Consider the following 18,764-nt stretch of genomic DNA (forward strand, 5'->3'; position numbering starts at 1 on the left):
TGTGATTTGTCAGCTCTCCCAGAGCCCAGCACTTAATGGATGGGAAAGCAGAGCTGGCATTTCTCATCCAGCCCCCTGGACGCTCAGGGGAGGGAAATGTTGGCTTTGGAGCATCTGGGAATGAGCTGGGGCTCAGGGAATCGCCTGCCCTGTGTGGGGCCCATCCTGGCACTGCCCACATTTCCTTGCCAGGTGTTGGATGGCCAGGAGGAAAAGGGGAAGCTCTCAGGGTGCTTCCCTGAGAGAAGCCAGAAGCCCTGTCCAGAACAGAAGCTAAACAAAAATTTAATTCCCCACTCTCCTTTAACTTAGGCTTTTAACTCTCTCTTTTACTTTCTTTTTATTTTTTTTTTCCAGCTAAAACTATTTACTGATTCACAAAAAGCTCTGAAACTGCATTTTTTAAGCACATCCACTATTTGTAGGGAAAAAAAAAAAAAAAAAAAAACAAAGCCACAAAACCAAAGCAAAAAACCCACCCAGCTGTTGGTCTCACATTCTGCTTTCAGCCCTACCTGGAGCTGCCTGGTCTGGCACAGCCACCACAGACAGCACAGCTTTTTGGGGGGTAAATGTCACACACAGCTTCTCTGGCCAAGTCCCTGAATCATCTGAAGGCCAGATTTTACCCTCTGATTGATTCTCAGATCATGGGGATGGTTTTTAAGGCCAGATTTTACCCTGTAACTGATTCTCAGATCATGGGGATGGTTTTTAAGGCCAGATTTTACCCTGTAACTGATTCTCAGATCATGGGGATGGTTTTTAAGGCCAGATTTTACCCTCTGATCGATTCTCAGATCATGGGGATGGTTTTTAAAGCCAGATTTTACCCTCTGACTGATTCTCAGGTCCATGGGGATGGTTTTTAACCCCTGTTTGGTATCGATGGGTGCACTTGAAGAGTGGGATCAGGAGCTCCTGGTGATCCCAGGCTGCTCCCATCCCTCTGAGCCTGACACTGAACCCCTCTGAGGGATGCAAACCCCGAGGGAGATGCAGAGGATGCTCTGGTCCTGCTGCAGACAGTGCCCTGAGGAAGATGCTGCCCACTCACACCCCCCAAATTCATCAGCCAAGGCGGTGCAGGGGCCACAAACCCTGGGGACAGCCAGGGCAGGGCCGGCAGGAGCAGAGAGAGGGCGTGGGGGCAGGTTTGTGGGAAAAGGCTCCCCAAAAATGAGGGAATAAAGCCCTTTTCTAGAGGGAAAACCACCCGAGGAGCAGCTGAGGGGAGGCTGATCCCAGCTACAGCTCCTCGTGAGGGGAAGAGCAGGGGCAGGCACTGAGCTCTGCTCTGGGACAGGGACAGCGCCTGAGGAACGGCCTGAAGGGGTGTCAGGGAGGGTCAGGGTGGATTTTGGGAAAGGTTCCTCCCCCAGAGGGTGCTGGCACTGCCCAGGCTCCCCAGGGAATGGGCACGAGGCTGCCAGAGCTCCAGGAGGGTTTGGACAGCCAGGGGTGCCCAGGTGGGATTGTTGGGGGTCTGGGCAGGGATAGGAACTGGGCTGGGTGATCCTGGGGGTCCCTCCCAGCTCAGGAAATTCCATGAAAACAGCTTTCAAAACGGAGTGCAGGGAGGGACCCTGCACTGTGCAGCTCCTTCAGCCTGAGTTTGGGAAGGTTCTTCAGCTGCAGTTGATTCCCACCCGTCCCTCACACACCCGAGGCTAAACCTGACTGCAAAACCAGATTCCTGTCCAGGAGCAGGTGTGGAGGAGCCTTGTGCTGAATGTTTAAACCCTGCAGCCCATCCACAGCCAGGGCCACGAGTGAGGAATAATTGATAAGCAGAGAGAAAGCCAGCAGGGAACAGTCCTGCACCTTCTGCTGATCCTTTAACTCCTTCAGAAGTGCTGTGAGACTGCACCAGCCCTCCCTGCTCCATAAATCCACCTGGAGGGAGGAATGACAGCAGCTAAAATGGGCTTTTTTTTTTTCACATACCTGACCTCAAATTAGCAGCACCCAGTGAACAAACCCTGCTCTGCTCTGAAACCAAGCAAACCCTGCTCTGGCTGAGCCCCAGGGCCTGGAAGTGGCAGATGTGGTGGGAAGAAGCCTCTTGTTGCTTTAATGAGAACAATACTCTGAAAGCAGCAGCTCTGCTCTGAAAGTCATCGAGGACACACCCACCTAGGGTCCTGCAATGGCTTTTTTTTTTTTTATTTTTTATAAACACCTGTCCCAGAGTTAGCAGCGTTTTGGGAGAGACCTCCAGGAACAGAAAGAGTCAGGACACATGGCAGATGAAGGGGAGCAGAATTAGAAGAGATGGATGAAAATACTTATGCAAATGAAGCTTTCAAGCCCGTCAAGAAACTCACCACGACACTCATTTATTACTTTATTAAGACAGCAGATGGCAAACTGCTAATGAATGTGGAAGCCACGGAGAATTTTTATAGACAAACTGAAGGAGGAGGCTGGGAGGGAGGAACAGCTGGGTTTGGCTCCAGAGCCAGGCCCAGGTAAAGCCACGGGGTTTGGGAAGAGCAGGAGGCTGGAGGGGCTGGATGGTGGTGCCTGAGGAGCCCTGGTGGTGGCACTTCCCAAAAAAGGCTGCTGGGATGATGTGATCATTTCAGAGCACACCCTTCTCCTGTGACAGGGCATCTTTAGTCCCCCTGTGACAGCTCCAACGCTCAGGAACACCAAGGGAGGCTTTATCTGATTTTTCTCTGCCTCTTCTTTGTCACCGGGCAGGGGAAGACAAAGCACTTCTTGTGGTAGCACATGAGATGCAAATAAAATCGAGATCAGCATTAGCAAGGCAAACAGCTGAAAGCCACAACTGCAGGAGCCACGGGACTACCTGGAGATGGGGATTCTGTGGAGAATAATCCTTAGCTCAGGAGAAAAACCACTGCAGAGTGTTGGTAGCTATAAATCACCCTCAGAGCTCTTTAGCAGCATTCCAGACAGGAAAACAGAGACCTGTAGCACATCAGCAGCCCCTTGGGAATGCCAAAAAATGCAGAGTTCCCGGAGAAATGTGAGTCATGTTGGTGAGAAACCTCTAAAGGGCAAGGGAGGGAATCACCTCTACAGGATATCAGTGAATCCAACCTCTAAAGGGCACAGAATAAACAGGAATAAAAGGGATTGAAATGAACCTTTCCTTCTAAGCTGTGGGCTTGGAGAGAGAGCACAGTGGCAGCATCTCTTCAGGAATAAATGTACTCATTTCTATATAATAGATGCACTAATTTCTATATAATAAATGTACTCATTTCTATATAATAAATGTGTGTGACACATGGCAGGGATGAAGGTGGTGGCCAAGGTTTGGCCCCAGTGCTTGGAGACCTCCAGGCACATTCAGGGCATGAAAAGGAGCTGGGAAAGGGCCTGGAGCAGCTGATGCTGAGGTTGCTGATGCTCCTGGAGGAGCCTGAGCCAGGAGGGATCCGTGCTCAGGAACCTGCACGTGCCTCAGTGCCCCCTGCAAATCAGGAATCAAAAGCAATTCCATAACCAGTCCTTGAGTAACTGGGGATGCAGCCAGGCTGGGAGGGAAGAAGGCCTTTCATGCACTCTAATGAGCTGATCTGACATCTCCTTGCTCGGGCTGACACTTATTACTGGAAATCTCAGCTTGTTTTCTTGCCATCAGCCAGGCCTCCCTCTTAATTTCCTCAGATTTCTCCCTGTCAGGTCACTTTAGAATTTCTTTGAAATAAAGACAGTCTTGTAAATAAATGGAGGCCAAGCTGCTTCCCAGGGAGATGAGACAAGGCCTGTCAGGAGAAGAAATGAGGATTTGGAGCAGAGTCAACAAGAAGCACGTCTTTTGTTGCAATTGCTAACTAAGTGTAATTAACTTCCTGATGAGGTGCAGGATCTTAAGGACTGATTGGAGTTACAGACTAATCATTATTCATGAGATATTAACAGACACTACTTACAGGGAGCTGAATGCTTAAAAAAAAACCTGTAAAAGCTCACTGGGGCAAGCACATCCATGATCCAAGGCTGGGGATGAGCTGTTGGATGGATTCCTCCAGGCCAGGGCGGTGTGGGGACAAGAGAGGAATCAGCTCCCCTAAATTTGAATCCCTGAGTGAGGCTCCACAGGGAGAGGGGTTCAGCCCATCCCATTTCAGAGCTGTGCTCCATCAGTGAGCCCCTTTTCCAGGATAACACCAAGCCTATGTTGTACTCCAGGGTTCCGTGGTTTCATCCCAGGCAGGAGGGTGGTCCTGGCTCAGAGCCCACAGCCAGACCCACGTGAGGCAGCAGTGCAGGAACACACCCAAAGCTTCATTCACCCTCCAGCACCAGCAGCTCCCCTTTCTGCCCAGAAGGAATCAGCCTGGACTGTCCCTTAACTGGGCTACAACTCGCCTGCACTGGCAGAGGAGTTTTTTGCCTTCCATGCCAACCAGGTTCTCACACCTCTGGCTCTCGAGGATTGCAGCATCGTTAGGAATTCCCCACGTTTGTCCCTAATTACAGCATCACAAACAGAAGGCTCAGCAGCAGCAGCCTCCAGAGCAGTGCAGGGCTCCTGCAGCGCTGAGCAGATCCAGGGGAACTGGAGCTGTCTGCGCCCGCTCCTTGCAGGAAGCTCTGTCTGATTATTGCTGAGCTGCTCCTTTTGGGCAGGGTCTGACGGGAGCACTGGGGAGTGGCTGAGCTCCCTGGCAGCTCCTGGAGCCTCTGGCAGCCTGACAGCCCCTCTGGCAGCTCCAGGTGCTCACAGCAAGTGTCAGCTGGAAAAAGGAATCGTTCATTTGGAAGGGGCTGACCTAACAATGCAATGGCCCTTGTGCCGCTCACCCAGGGAAATGAGTCAGCAGAGGAGAAGGAATTGCTTTCTGTGCAAAACACCTGAGTTTGGTCCCTTGGAAATGAGCTGTTCCCATGGATTCCCAGCCCCAGGAGCTCCCTGCATCTCTGAGACTCGTCCCAGCCTTCTCCACAAACAGGCTGTGGGAGAGAAGGTGAGTTTATCTCTCCACGTCCTGGAGCAGCTCCCTGGGAATGCTGCTGAACTGCAGGGTTTGGACAGCCCTGGAATCATGGCAAGGAGGGATTGTGTCAGTCTGAAGAAACAAAACCCAGTTCTGGATGGTTGGGCAGGTCTGTCGAAGTTCCACCTCTGGATGTGTCCATTGGACACCCGTGTTCCTGCAGAAGGGAACAGGTGAGAGGTGTGAGGAGGGAACTGTGTAAATCAGCTCCAAGGCTCTATCCCAAATATCCAGAATTGGTCTGTCCTGCTCCTGGAATCATCTAAAACTTCATCCTCCTCCCTTCCCTCCTTCTCCTCTCCGTCCTGCCATGTTTGCTGTCTCCCAGATGACACCAGAGACAACTGCTGGAAACAAGGCACATCCCTGCCTGCCATGGCAGTGACACCTCCTGTCCTTGGGCAGTGACAGCCCCACCCCAGCGCTGCACGCTGCATCCCCCTCTTCCCTCACGGAGCAGGTGAAGGTGTTGAATTCCTGCCCCAGGACCCACCAGAAAGAGCTGAATCCACCTGGGGAATGACTGAATAGTCCTCTCGTGCCCCATTTGCAAAGAGGAAGGTAAATGGAGGTGTGGTGATGCTAAATTTATCAAATAAATGTGCTCAGTTTTGCTGAGGGGCTCGGTAGTGAAATGGAAACGCAAACAAACAGGAGATTCAATTCCAGCCCCATCATACTTTGCAGAAACCTACTGACCTGGTGTTTTTATAAACTGAGAGATGCCTCTGTCACCAGAAGGTATCAGCAGCTGTAGAAGCAGGTATAATAATGAGATTGAAATTCTGGGAATCTGAAGTTTATGAAAAAACAAAATGAAAACCCAAGGAAAGCAACACTCAGTTCTTTCTTCCTGAGGCATCTTTGAGGCTAGTTTTGAATCCCAGAATGGGTTGGGTTTGAAGGGATCTTAGAGCCCACCCAGTGCCACCCCAGCCATGGCAGGGACACCTCCCACTGTCCCAGGCTGCTCCCAGCCCTGTCCAGCCTGGCCTTGGGCACTGCCAGGGATCCAGGGGCAGCCACAGCTGCTCTGGGCACCTGTGCCAGGGGCTCCCCACCCTCCCAGGGAACAATTCCTTCCCAAAATCCCAACCCAAACCTTTTCTCTGTCAGTCTGAAGCCATTCCCTCTTGTCCTGTCTGTCCTGGCCCTCGCCTGTCACTGTTGCATGGAACATTCCCAAAAAGTGCTCGCCCAGCTGGGGTTTAATCCCTCTGCTCCCGTGGGATTGGGGTTGTTCCTTTTGGACTTCTGCTGCTCCCACACTCTTGGCTCTGCTGCAGGCTGTCCCATGGCACTGTGAGGGGCTGGACAAACCCCCCGTGCAGCAGGGGATGAATCAGTGGGATGGGGCAGGGCAAAGGCAGGGAGGGAGGTAATTGGGCAACCAGAAAGCTGGAAGTGACACAGGCACATCTCCCAGAGGAGCCAGCCAAGAGCAATCCATGGGAAGGGCTCCAAAGGAGCTCCTGGAAATGGAGATAACAGATGTGGGGAGAGTTGAGCCTTTGTCAGAGCAGATAATTGGGATGTTCAACGGCTCCATGCAAGTCCTGCGCTCCTAATTGCTGCAACACCTGCATTCTCTGGCTGGCACAGAGCTCCAAACCTTCAAGGAGATGAAAAAAAAATAAAAAAAGCTGAAAGTTTCCTGGCTTGCTGTGTTCAGCTTCCTTGGGGAGCTGTGCAGGAACAGCTCAGAGCCATCCCAGCACCTGCTGTGCTGTGGGGAGCCAGCAGGAGATCCCACAGGGCAGAACCAGCTAAAAGGTGGAATTTTTCTTCCTCCAGCTGCTCAGGGAGGCAGTTCCTGAGGCAGGACCCTCCCTGCTTTCCTCTGGAGTGGGATGTTCTCCCTCAGCCTGCTCTGTGTTCCCTCAGGGGTTGACTGGGAAGCGAAGCAGCAGCCCCCAAGCCCCCAGAGCCTCCCCAGGTGTCCCTGAGCAGGCTGGGAGCCCAGGACTCCAAGGAATTCCGTGCAGCTCTGCAGAGCTCCGATGGGGCAAGCAGCCAGCAAAACCCCTCCTGGTTTAATGAGTTACCTTCATTCCCTTGGACTTTATTTGCCATAATCCCCGCTAATGAGCTCCTTCTCAGCAGGACGAGTGTTGCAGGCAGAGTTGAGCTCTTGGCTCATCCTGTCAGTGAAATAAAATACGAGATGAAGGTGTGGGCAGTGTGGGTCAGTATGGGGATTTCAGAAGTAATTTTGAATGAGTTAGAGATGGGATTTCTGAGGTTTTTAGATGATGTGATTTCTTTTTTTTTTATTTTCTATATAGATAGGAATGGTGAGTTTGGTTTATATTTTTATTGTAGGATTCAGAAAGTCATAAGACCCTTGGTTATAAGATTTTTTAAGGATTTACTGATTAATAAAATACTATTAATAAGGATATTTATGTTTTTGACTTCGTCTTTAAATATTTTGTTTTATGGATTATGTTATACTGTAAGTTTTTTTTAGCTAATTATGTTATGACATATAAATTTATAGCATTGTATTTTAAATTTCTTGTTTACTTTTGTAACTATTCCTATTTTATATCTTAAATTTTAAAAATTAATTTTTTTTTTTAATTTAACATGTTTCCGCTTTAAATTATAAATCTGTATTTCTGTTTTTAGTACTTAAGTTTGGAAGTCTTCTTTTAAGGTTTTAAATTAAATTTTGTGTTCAATTCTAAGGTTTGTCTTATAGGCTCTAAGTTCTAAGCATTCCCTACATTTCAGATTCCAACAGGTCAGCTCATGGGAAGGAGAATTTCTGTCCCCACGGGCAGTGCCAGTGCCACCAGTGCCTCTCAGGAGACCCATCCCAGTGGGAAGGAGGCCCTGGAGCTCTGCACTGGTCACATCCAGGGTCACTGTGGGGTCTGGCAGGGGATGGGGCTGAGGAGCAGTCTGTGAAGCACCAGGGAGCTCCTGGTGGGATGTCTTGGTTTGGAAAGCCAGGTGTCTGCTAAGGAAGGCAGGAGCCTCCCCTGAAATGGAAAAAAAAAATGCAGACCCCCTCCCTCCGAATTGCTATAAATTTGAAATTAAGGGGGGCTCTCAGGCAAAAATATGGGAGCAGGAATAACAGTTCTTTATTAGGGAAGAAAATAAAAAATAAAATAAACAATGCAGTGAACCAAAACAACACTGACAGAGTCAGAACACAACCTGACACCCTGTTAGCAGGTATTATTATCCCATAATTGGGAATTACGGCTGCAGTCCTCCAGGAGTGTCAGCTGTGGTTCTGTTGGAGCAGGGATCCTGTAGAAAAGGGTGCAGTCTTCCTGCAGTGGAACAGGCAGCTGTTCCTGTGGGAAATCCAGTGCAGGAAAAGCCGTGCTGGTGTCCCAAAGCTCCAGATTGTATCCAGGTAGGAATGCTTGGCTCCTCCCTCTGGGCAGAGCAGCTCCCAATGGGATGTTACAGTTCTTATCAGTCACCAGTGACACTCAACAGCCCGTTATCAGCAGATGTCTCCCCTGAGAGAGGATTGGCTGTGGAAGAGAGAAGGAAAACTGCCCAATTAACAGAAGACAACTGCCACACAGATGGCACATGGAATACACCTTGCCTTGCAGTCTGGGACATGGGACCTGCTTTGGGTTCAGGCCTGGGTGACTGCGCTGCTGCTGCCACAGCCCCCAAGCTGCCCCAGGGCCACCCCGGCCACCCCAGGCCACCCCTGGAAGGCTCCAGCCCACGGAAATGTGCCTCTTGTTAAACAGGAAGCAGGGCTAATTCTGGTTTCAGCCTCCAAAGCATTCCCATATATCCGACAGATCCTGAATCCAGCAGCCAGGTGTGTCCAGCTCAAGATTTCCTCAGGCTTTCAGCCTTTCCTTGAGCCTTTCAGGATCCCCAGGATGTGCCAAGCCCAGCCCCCTCTCAACAGCCACACGTGGGCTGGCTTTTCATTTCAGGCTGTGCTAATCCCCAGCTCTTCCTGCAGTCATGCAGAGTTCAGGGATATTTTATTTGTCAGAGGATTGGACTTCAAGTGTAACCTTTTTGTAGCTTGAAAGGTGTCTCCTTGAGGTGGTGGAGTCACCATCCCTGGGTGTGTTTAACAAAGCCTGGATGTGGCACTGGGTGCCAGGGTTTAGTTGAGGTGTTGGGGCTGGGCTGGACTCAATAATCTTGAAGGTCTCTTCCAACCCAGTGATTCTGGGATTCTGTGATCCCAATCGGCTTTCTGGAACAGAGAGAGTGAGGGAATCCCTGGAGTTTGTGCAGAGAGCTGAGAGGAGCAGGGGAACAGCCCAGGAATGGCCAAGAAGCAGAGCAGTGTCACACGGTGCTGAACTGCCCTGGGCTGGGAGCAGCAAAGGACCTTTCAGTCCTCTGGGACTTCACAGCAGGTTCCCAAGCTGTCCTTGTAGAGGGAGAGGGGACAAGGGGCTTCTTCCAGGGCTTCTATGGCACTTCTGTCTTGTGTTTGCGCTTCTCACCCCTGGCTCAAGCCTCTGAAGGCTTCACTCCCATTTCCAGCAGGATTTTTTCCACTGCCCTCATTCCTCTGGGAGTATGGGCTGTTATCACCTCCATCATTGATAAAGCTCCTCGGGGCAGCCAGGGGACAGGGGAAGGTGTCACCGAGGGGCTGGGAGGTTGGGCCACCCTCCCTGTCTCAGCTCCTGTGGAAGAAGCTGGGACACCTCCGTGTTCAGTTTTGTGTTTTGCTCCTGAGGGACATTCCCACGGCAAGGCAGAGCATTTGTGCTTCCAGAAGCAGCCTTGGGCTGGTCTCTCTGCTCTCCCAGCCTTTGCTGGGTTCCTGCAGGTTCCATTTTATTTCTTAGGCATTTCTAAGCAGAACTATTTTAATTTTTTTTTTTGGTCCCCTTGTGAAGGAGAATTCTGAAAGCTGAGGGCTGCCTTGGCATAAGGAGTCTTCCCACATCTCCTGGCATGGTTTCCTCCTCTGTCTTGATGAAGCAGAGGGAAGGAATTGCTTGGTTGGGAGTGCTGGGTTGACAGTTGGCCTTGGTGAAGAATTAGAAGTGTTTTCCAACCTTGACAATTCCGTGTCTCTAAGCAGGGAGCCTGGAGGAGCCTGGAGGAGCCTCTCTCCCCCCCCGGCTCTCTGGGCTGCTCTTCAGGCTTGGATGGGGAAAAACCCAGAAACAACAGCCTGGTTTGGGGAATTTCAGCCTGAATCCAGGCCAGGGAGCTCAGTAAAACCAGGAGCCTGTCTGGGAAGTGATCATTCTTACACTGATTATTATCACACTGCTCATCAGCACGCTCCATGGCACCGTTTGAGCTGTGCTGCCCTCGAGTCTCCTGCACAGTGCTCAGGGCCCAGCAGGAGCAGAGACCATCCCCAAGGAGCTTTTCCTGTGGAATTCAGTGGCAGCTTGTGAGGCTGTGGCTGCCCCTGGACCCCTGGCAGTGCCCAAGGCCAGGCTGGACAGGCTTGGAGCAGCCTGGGACAGTGGAAGGTGTCCCTGCCATGGCAGGGGTGGCACTGGGTGGTCATGAAGTTCTCTCCCAGCCCAAACCAACCTGGGACTCTGGATCTCTGGACCATGACCCCTGAAGGCTGCACAGGGCAGGAATGACAGCAGAGTGTCACTGAACACGTGGATCTGTCCCCAGTCCTGGAGTGAGCAGAGACCAGGGGATTCCCCTTGGATTCCCTTCAACTTGGCTGCCAGGAATGTTTTTTTTTTAAATGCAGCCAGGCACATAAAAATGCAAATAAGCACCCGGTAGGATTTTTAAAAGCACATAATCCCTGGTAATTTTGTGGGAGGGAGGTGCCTGAATACAGATAAGGATCTGAGTGCAGGTTCCAGGCAGTTACAGAACCAATCCCAAGGGTTGCTTCCCTACTCGCTGAGATACCTACAGAGCTTTTTCTGCCCTGGAACCTGTTTAAACACCAGTCTCTGCTGGTCCTCAGAGATGCTGCTGGGTTTCCCCAGGACTCCTGGCACACAGAAATCCCGAAGTTTCTGCAGAGCAGCATTCCCTGTGATTGCTGCAAGGAATGTGGCTCTGCCAGAGGCACAGTAACAGCTGAAAGCTCTGGCTTTGGAAAATTCAAATGACATGCAAAATTCATGCAGAGGCATTACTCATTAATTAATCTAAATAATTGACCATTTCAGAATGGTGTCTGATCTCCTCCTGCAGCTGCCTCGTTTGTTCTGTGGGCATCCACAGGAAGGATTTGGGGAATGCACAAAATATTGAGCGTTTGACTGTGGCGGGAGTAAATATGCTTTTTATCCAAGTCCTCCAGAAACAATTAATTAACATTATGGCCTCCAAAAAGGGAGCTCTCCATAAATCACTGTCACTAAACCAACCTGCTTGGGTCTCTGCAACACAAAAAAAAAAAAGTTGTTTTATGTGCACAGACATAGCTGAGGCTTCTATCCCTGGATGATCAAAGAGGGATTGCATAAATACATTCCTTGGGAAAAAAGAGCTTCCAGGCACTTTACACTCCAACAAGCCTTGGAGTGTGTGTCTGCCATGCTAACAGAGCAAATATCTTCATCCTCAGTGAGATTCTGTCTGCAACGGGTGATTTGGGAGGGAGGGAGGGCTCCAGGGCTCCGTCGGCTGCATAGGATCCATGGGATCTGTAGGATCTGTAGGCACCTGCTTGAGGTCTGATCCTGCCAACAGCCACATGAAAGGGCCGCACCTGGGCTGGGGACACCCCCCAGGGTCCATCCAGGCTGGGATGAGCAGGTGGAGCAGCACCTTGTGGGTGCTGTGGGTGAGAGCTGGGACCCAGAGACACCCTGCCCTGGGCTGAGCCCAGGCTGGGCAGCAGGGAGGGGAGGGGGATTCTGCCCCTGTGCCCCTGTGCTCAGGTGAGAGAACACCTGCAGAGCTGTCCCAGCACAGGCAGGAGCTGGAGCTGCTGCAGAGCCCAGAGGAGGCTCCAGGATGAGCAGAGGATGGAGCAGCTCTGCTGGCAGGAAAGGCTGGCACGGCTGGCATTGCTCACCTGGGCAGGAGAAGCTTTGGGCTGAGCTCAGGGTGGCCTTGCAGGGCCTGAAGGAGCTGCAGGAAATGGAGAGAGAGAATTGACAAGGGATGGAGGGACAGGACACAGGGAATGGCTTCACACAGGGCAGGGCTGGATGGGATATTGGGAATTAGGAATTGTTCCCTGGCAGGGTGGGCAGGCCCTGGCACAGGTGCCCAGAGCAGCTGGGGCTGCCCCTGGATCCCTGGCAGTGCCCAAGGCCAGGCTGGACAGGGCTGGGAGCAGCCTGGGACAGTGGGAGGTGTCCCTGCCGTGCCAGGGGTGGCACTGGGTGGGCTTTAAGTCCTTTCCAATCCAAACCATTCAGTGATTCTCTGATTAAGTGCATTCTGTTGAAGCTCATTTTACTCTGTGATTTATAGGACACCTCCCAGTTTTATTTTGGCCGTTCAAATCTCTGAGAGGACTTGAAACAAAAAGACCCAAACTAAACAAAGAACAGCAATTCCATCAATGACAGAGCCATGCAGGGTGGAAACTCCCAGGGCCTGATCTGATTTGCACAGGTTAGGGGGTTTGCTCAGCCTCTTATTCATGAAATAACAGAGTTCACCTAAAAAGTTTATTTTCCTCTTAGTTTTGTTGTTCTTTCCGGTTTTCAGAAGAATGGCACTGACTAGGAGGAAGCTTAAATGTTCATGATTTTCTTTTCGTACCAGATTTTTTTTTTTTACCTCCCTTTTCATCATCTCAACCCCTTTGTGATGATATCATTTTCTTCCTTGCTTTGCAAGTGCAGCCAGGTGGAGAGTTTGGAGAGGATTTATGGGAAAATGGAGATTTTGGAGAGGATTTATGGGAAGATGGAGATTTTGGATAGGATTTATGGGAAAATGGAGAGTTTGGATAGGATTTATGGGAAGATGGAGATTTTGGATAGGATTTATGGGAAAATGGAGAGTTTGGATAGGATTTATGGGAAGGTGGAGATTTTGGATAGGATTTATGGGAAAATGGAGAGTTTGGAGAGGATTTATGGGAAGGTGGAGATTTTGGATAGGATTTATGGGAAAATGGAGAGTTTGGAGAGGATTTATGGGAAGGTGGAGATTTTGGATAGGATTTATGGGAAGATGGAGAGTTTGGATAGGATCTCTGTGGAAATGGGCCTGTCAGAGTTTGTTACCTGGCGACACCAGAGCTCTCCTTGATTGCAGACAAAACCCAGTCTGTTTTAAAGGCAATGATCCCAAGGACAGCCCTTCCCAATATCCTGGAGGGAGACGAAGTAAGGAAATGATCCCAGGTCCAGTGCAGCCCATGGTGGGAACAGGTTCCCAACTGTGGTCATTCAAACAACAAAAAAGGAAGAATATTTTCTTCCAAGAAATAACTCCCAGCAAAGGAAGAGACTGTGATTTCTGAAGAGCTTCCATATGTATTTTAAACTCGGCTTTGGGATCCAGCCATCTGTCCAAATATTGAAATTCCTCAGCCGTTTCAAGTGGGCGTTCATCAAGTAAAAACATCCAAGGGAGCTCCCACGCCTGCTGTGTTCCTGGGCTTGGGCCACAGCCAAACACCATTGACACAATTTTCTTGCTTTTGCATCTTAACTTTTTTTTTTTTTATTGTTATTTTTTGGCTGCAGATCATTTCGGGGTGGGAGCAAAATAGAGCTGTCAGTGTGGCAGGGCCTCGTGTCCTCTGGAGCCACTGCAGGTGAGGACAGCACCGTCCATGTGCCCATGGGGACGGAGAGAAGGAATATTCCCAGTCACACAGAGGCTCCTTCTCCCCTTCCACGTGCCTCCAGGAAGGGCTGGAGAACCTCAGGAAGGTCTGGTCACACAGGCAAGGCCTGCTCTGCACCACTTTGCTGCGTTTTCTTTCATACTTTGCCTAAAAAAGTTCTTTTTTTTGCTTTTCTCTTCCAAGTCTGGCTGTCATTTCAAGGTAAGGAAAATAATTAAAGTAGGGGAAGGAGAAAAGTCAGCCCAGAGCCTCTCTGTGAGAGGGCTCAGCAGTGCAGGAACAAAATGCTCTCCTGGCAGCTTTAGAAAGGATCTTTCTGCTCTGGAAAGGTCACTCCCCTCCCAGCTGGAGCTGAGTTTTCAAAGCCCTGACTGTGGACGATGCTGATTTCCACAGGTTCTGACCCAGAAACGGAGCCAGTGCTTTTCCAGACTGACCCAAAGGGCCCTGACCAGGGACTGCAGGGTGTGGAGAGCCTGGAAGGAGGGTGGTGGAGATGTCCTTGACACTGCCATGGTCAGGAAGGGACTGGCTGGGCCCAGGAGAAGGAACTGCAGGTCTGGAGGGGAATCGTGGCTGCAGCACCCACAGAAGGCAAAGGATGAACAAGGTCCAGGCCTGGCAGGACACTTCTGTGAGTGGTGGGATTTCAACAAGCTCCAGAACCCAGAATTTGTCTTCTCCTGTTACTTTTTTAAAAAACTGTAATTTTTTAAAAAAAACCAAGTTTTCTATGCCTTCTGATGTTTACATATTTTTACTGGCTTTTCTTACACTGTTCATGGAAATAATGATTGTTCTACATTCTTCTTTGTGAGAGGAGAGGATTGATAGGCTGTTAGTTTAACCAGTGTAGTTGGAGAGGTGGCAATTTCATCTTCTAATTTAATGTCACTTCTGGAATTCTATATATTGCGGAGTCAGAACTAAACTTCCTCTTTTTCCCCCCTCTTTTGCATCCAGCGTGAATGTGTGAGTTATTTCGTGTCGTAGTGTGACATTCTCCCTCAATCCCGCGGCCAGCAGCCCTTCAGAACCCTCCCCGTGTCCCTGTCCCAGGCCCTGGTGTGGAAGGCGTGTCAAGGAGGCACGGGGACATCCTCTGCCTGCAGCTCCCCAGGAATGGGCCTGGCACAGCAGGAGAAGGTGGGCAGACCTCGGGGACTTCACTCAAGGCTTTGGATCTCCAAGATTTGGGATTCCAGGAGATGCTTTTGGTCAAAGCCACAGAGGGTGGTTTGGTAGAATGTAGTGGATTGAGTAAGTGAGGAAATCAAGGCTGGGACCTTCAGTGCTCCTGGCCTGGCTCTGAGGTACCCATGCCATCAGCTGTTAGGCTCTTCCGACGTTTTTGACCAAAAAATCTGGGAAAAGGCCAAAGGACTGGTGGGAAGAAGCCGAGCAGGGTGTGACAGGCCTGGGAAGTTTCCTTGGCAGGGAGTTCTGGTAAAGGAGCAGGCCAGGAGTTCCTGGTGACACACTGTGGGAACCCAGGACATCCCTCTGGCTGCCCTGGCTGGCTCCAGACCCTGGCAGGAGGCTCAGAGACCTTGGCACAAAGTCAAAAACACCTGTGGCTTCCATTTTAGCCTGTGGGAAAAGCTGCCAACTCTGTGTGAGGAATTACAAACCACAAGGGTTTGAGCAGTGTGGTGGTTGAATTAACACAGGGTGAAAAAGTAGAATTTTGGGGTTTTTAGAATGGGGTTCAAGGGGACAAGATGGAGGGATTTGGGCGTGTCCTGACCTCCTTCTCCTTCTCCTTGCCCTCCATGTCTCGCTGTGCTGGTGACACTTTTCTGTTGGTTTAAGGCACAGACACACTGTCCAACATCAATGACAGATATTGGCACATTATTGTAAACACAGCACACGGAGTTTTTGGTATAAAATGTGAACACTGCCCTGAGGGCAGACAGAATGCCATGGCCGAGCTGCTGGACAGAGCTCAGCAGGTCAGAGAAAGAATGTTCTAGATAAGGGAAAATAAACAACCTTGAGAAGCTGATCCTGCACATTCAGACTCCTTCTTTGGCTGCACGGGCTGGGAAATGAGGAATTTTACATTCTCAGGATCACCTTGACACCTGGACCCTGAAACACATCAGGCAGGGGGAAATTATCCAGTGAGGAGGAGTGTTCATCCGTGCCCTGTTCCACTCAGGAGATCACTCCATTTAATCCCAGCAGCTCACCTGGCACTGCTAAACTGGCCTCCTGGAAGACATTCCCAAACTGAAGTCAGAATGGAATTCTTGTCCTTTTCCACTTTCCTCTGCCCACCAAAACTCTCTCTTCTTGCCCCTCCCCTCGATATGTGGCTTGGTTTGTTTTGTTGATAAATTCAAAACAAAAAGCTCTTTTTTTTTTTTTTTTTTTTTAATCCAAGGATTTGGGAAGTTCATAACATGTTAAATCGGTCTCTAATCTCATAAATATAAATGACAATATTGTGATGAGCCAAAGAGGTGCAGACAAAGCAGGATCATTAAATCTGAGACTTTTAATGGATAATACATTCCTTCATCTGAGACTGATGAGGAGAACTTTGCTTTCTGTATTTTCTCTCTCATGGAGAACTGGGGTTGAGAAAAATGAAATGCTGCTTTTGACATTTATAATCCTTGGTTCAAAATGACATTTATAATCCAGGTCCAAACATGCCCCTGACAGGCAAGGGCACATGGAGCAGGCCCAAGATTAGGGATTCAAGGGAGAAGACCCAGAACCCACCAGAAACACCAATGTTTGTGGGCTGAGATCTGGCTGAGCTGTAACTTCATCCACAGAAACACTTCACGGGACAATCGCAATGTGGAATAAATTGCTGGGATCCTTTCCCATCTAATTACACCCCAGCCCACGGTAGGATGCTCAGGGTAATCAGGATCAAACACAGCAAAGCTGTCTGACAGCATCAAAGACAATGTTTGATGGCCAGAAATCCATTCCTGAGCAGACATCTGTGCACTGAAGCAGCCATGAGATGAAATTCATTCCTCACAGAGTGGGCTCTGAAATCCCTCTCCTCCTCCTCCTGTACAAACACAGAATTTGCATTGATTTAGGAAGTCTTGCAGCCTTTGAAATTGTGTGTTAATTAAAAGTTCTCCATTCACAGGAGAACGGGGGAAGGTTTGAGCAGGAATTGCCACAGATCTTGCTGCAATTACAGCAGCAGATGCAGAGACCCGGGGGCATCCCTGTGGGCACTGCCAGCCCTTTGGAGCACCCCTGGGCAAGGCAGGGAAGTGCTGACACAGCGCTGGGACCATCCCAAGCTGCCCCTGTGCTCAGCAGTGCTGCCTTTAGGGTCACAGTCATGGAATGGGCTGGGTTGGGAGGGACCTGAGAGCTTAGTGTGACTTTTCATCCCAGTTTTTAATGCTGATGCTTCCCCTTTGAAACAATAGGTCCAAAAATGATCTTTCGGAGCCCTGCTCTTCCTCCATCCCTGCTGGCATCCTTTGGGTCAGGAGGGAATTTCCAGGGCCGTGCCCTTCCTGAGATGTTCCACTCGTGGCCATTTCCACTTCCCCAGTACAAAATCACCCCCAAGCAGCTCAGTCCCTGCTCTCTGTAATTGTGTTCCTCTCGTTCCTGCACTCTCTTTCCTGGGAAGCCTTCACCTGCTTCTTTTGTGATTTCCAAGGATTATAAATGAGGACATTTATTTCACATTGCAGGCAAACTTGTTTGGAGTAGCAACAATCGTAAGAATAGGCAGCAGCTGTGAAAGACATTTTATTTTTCCTTCTGAATAGCAAAAGTTTCTCGTTTACCTTCCAGACACTCTGGGAACACGCTGCTCTGGAATGAAATACATGTTACCAGCAAAGAATCAGCGAGTGAAAGGAGGGATTGCTTGAAAATCCATTTCACTGCTTCCCAGCAAAATAAAGGACTTGCAAAATATTGCAGACAACTCTTCTGTGGTGCCCAGATTGGAATCAGCCTCTCCAATGCCACGGAGAGTTTCTCACCACAAGAAAACCCTGCCTGCTCCTGACCTCTGTGAGCTGACTCAAACACAACCCAATTCTTCTGGAAGCCACCAGACGCCACCAGGCTGCCAGCTGCAGAGTCCCTCCTGCCATGGCCCAGGGCAGAGGTGGCACTGCAGCAGAGGAAGGCTGGAGTGACCTGGGAGCAGAGCCTGAGCCCCCCTGGCTGCACCCTCCTGTCGTGGAGCTGTAGGGACTGAGGAGGTCCCAGACCCCTGAGACTTCTCTTGTGCAGGCTGAGCCCCTACAGCTCCCTCAGCCCCTCCTCACTGGGCTTGTGCTCCAGAGCCCTCCCCAGCCTTGTTGCCCTTCTCTGGACACGCTCCAGCCCCTCCATGGCCTTCCTAAATTGGGGGCCCAGAACTGGACACAGCACTCGAGGTGCTGCCCAAGCAGTGCCCAGCACAGGGGAAGAATCACTGCCCTGCTCCTGCTGGCCACACCATTCCTGATCCAGGCCAGGAGCCATTGGCCTTCTTGGCCACCTGGGCACACGGCTGGCTCGTGCCCAGCCTGCTGTCCATCAGTCCCTGCAGGTCCCTTTCTGCCTGGCTGCTCTCCAGCCCCTCTGTCCCCAGCCTGGAGTGCTGCAGGGGTTGTCGTGGCCAAGGTGCAGGACCCGGCGCTTGGACTTGTTAAACCTGACCTTGTTGGGCTCTGCCCTTGGGTGCAGCCTGTCCAGGGCCCTGTGCAGAGCCCTCCTACCCTGCAGCAGATCCACACTCATACCCAGCTTGGTGTCATCTGCAAATTTCCCCATGGTGGGCTCCTATCAATAAATTCTCGGAGCCATCCGAGGTACCCAGCACAGCAAATACTCAAACGTGCTCACCTTCTCCTGGCTGACACCTTAAACCCGAGGTGAGCTGCCCTTCCAGCAGGCTGGGCTGATCCTCAGAGCCCAGGAGAGCTGCTGGGAACACTTAAAATCCTGGCCTTAGCCAGCTCCTGTCTCTGGAAGCTGCCTTGCACTTGCTGCCTTCATCTTGGGGCTCGTTGCCCTTGTTAACACCTTGTTCACTTCCCTTGGCAAGCAGCAAAGCAGGAGCACTCCCAGGGCAGGACCCAGCTGCTCAG

At 50.6% G+C, this 18,764-nt stretch overlaps 1 protein-coding gene across 1 annotated transcript in view; it reads right to left on the reverse strand.

Annotated features, from left to right (window-relative positions):
* Window positions 1-18,447, reverse strand: part of ARHGAP44 (Rho GTPase activating protein 44) — a 58,764-nt gene extending 40,317 nt beyond the window's left edge. The window contains exon 1 of the mRNA XM_053960704.1: window positions 18,393-18,447. Within this exon, the coding sequence (XP_053816679.1) occupies window positions 18,393-18,447 (55 nt within the window). The remainder of the gene's footprint in view (window positions 1-18,392) is intronic.
* Between the last annotated feature and the right edge of the window lie 317 nt (window positions 18,448-18,764).

This window comes from Vidua chalybeata, chromosome 19 (assembly GCF_026979565.1).
Source record: "Vidua chalybeata isolate OUT-0048 chromosome 19, bVidCha1 merged haplotype, whole genome shotgun sequence".
NCBI classification, from domain to species: domain Eukaryota; kingdom Metazoa; phylum Chordata; class Aves; order Passeriformes; family Viduidae; genus Vidua; species Vidua chalybeata.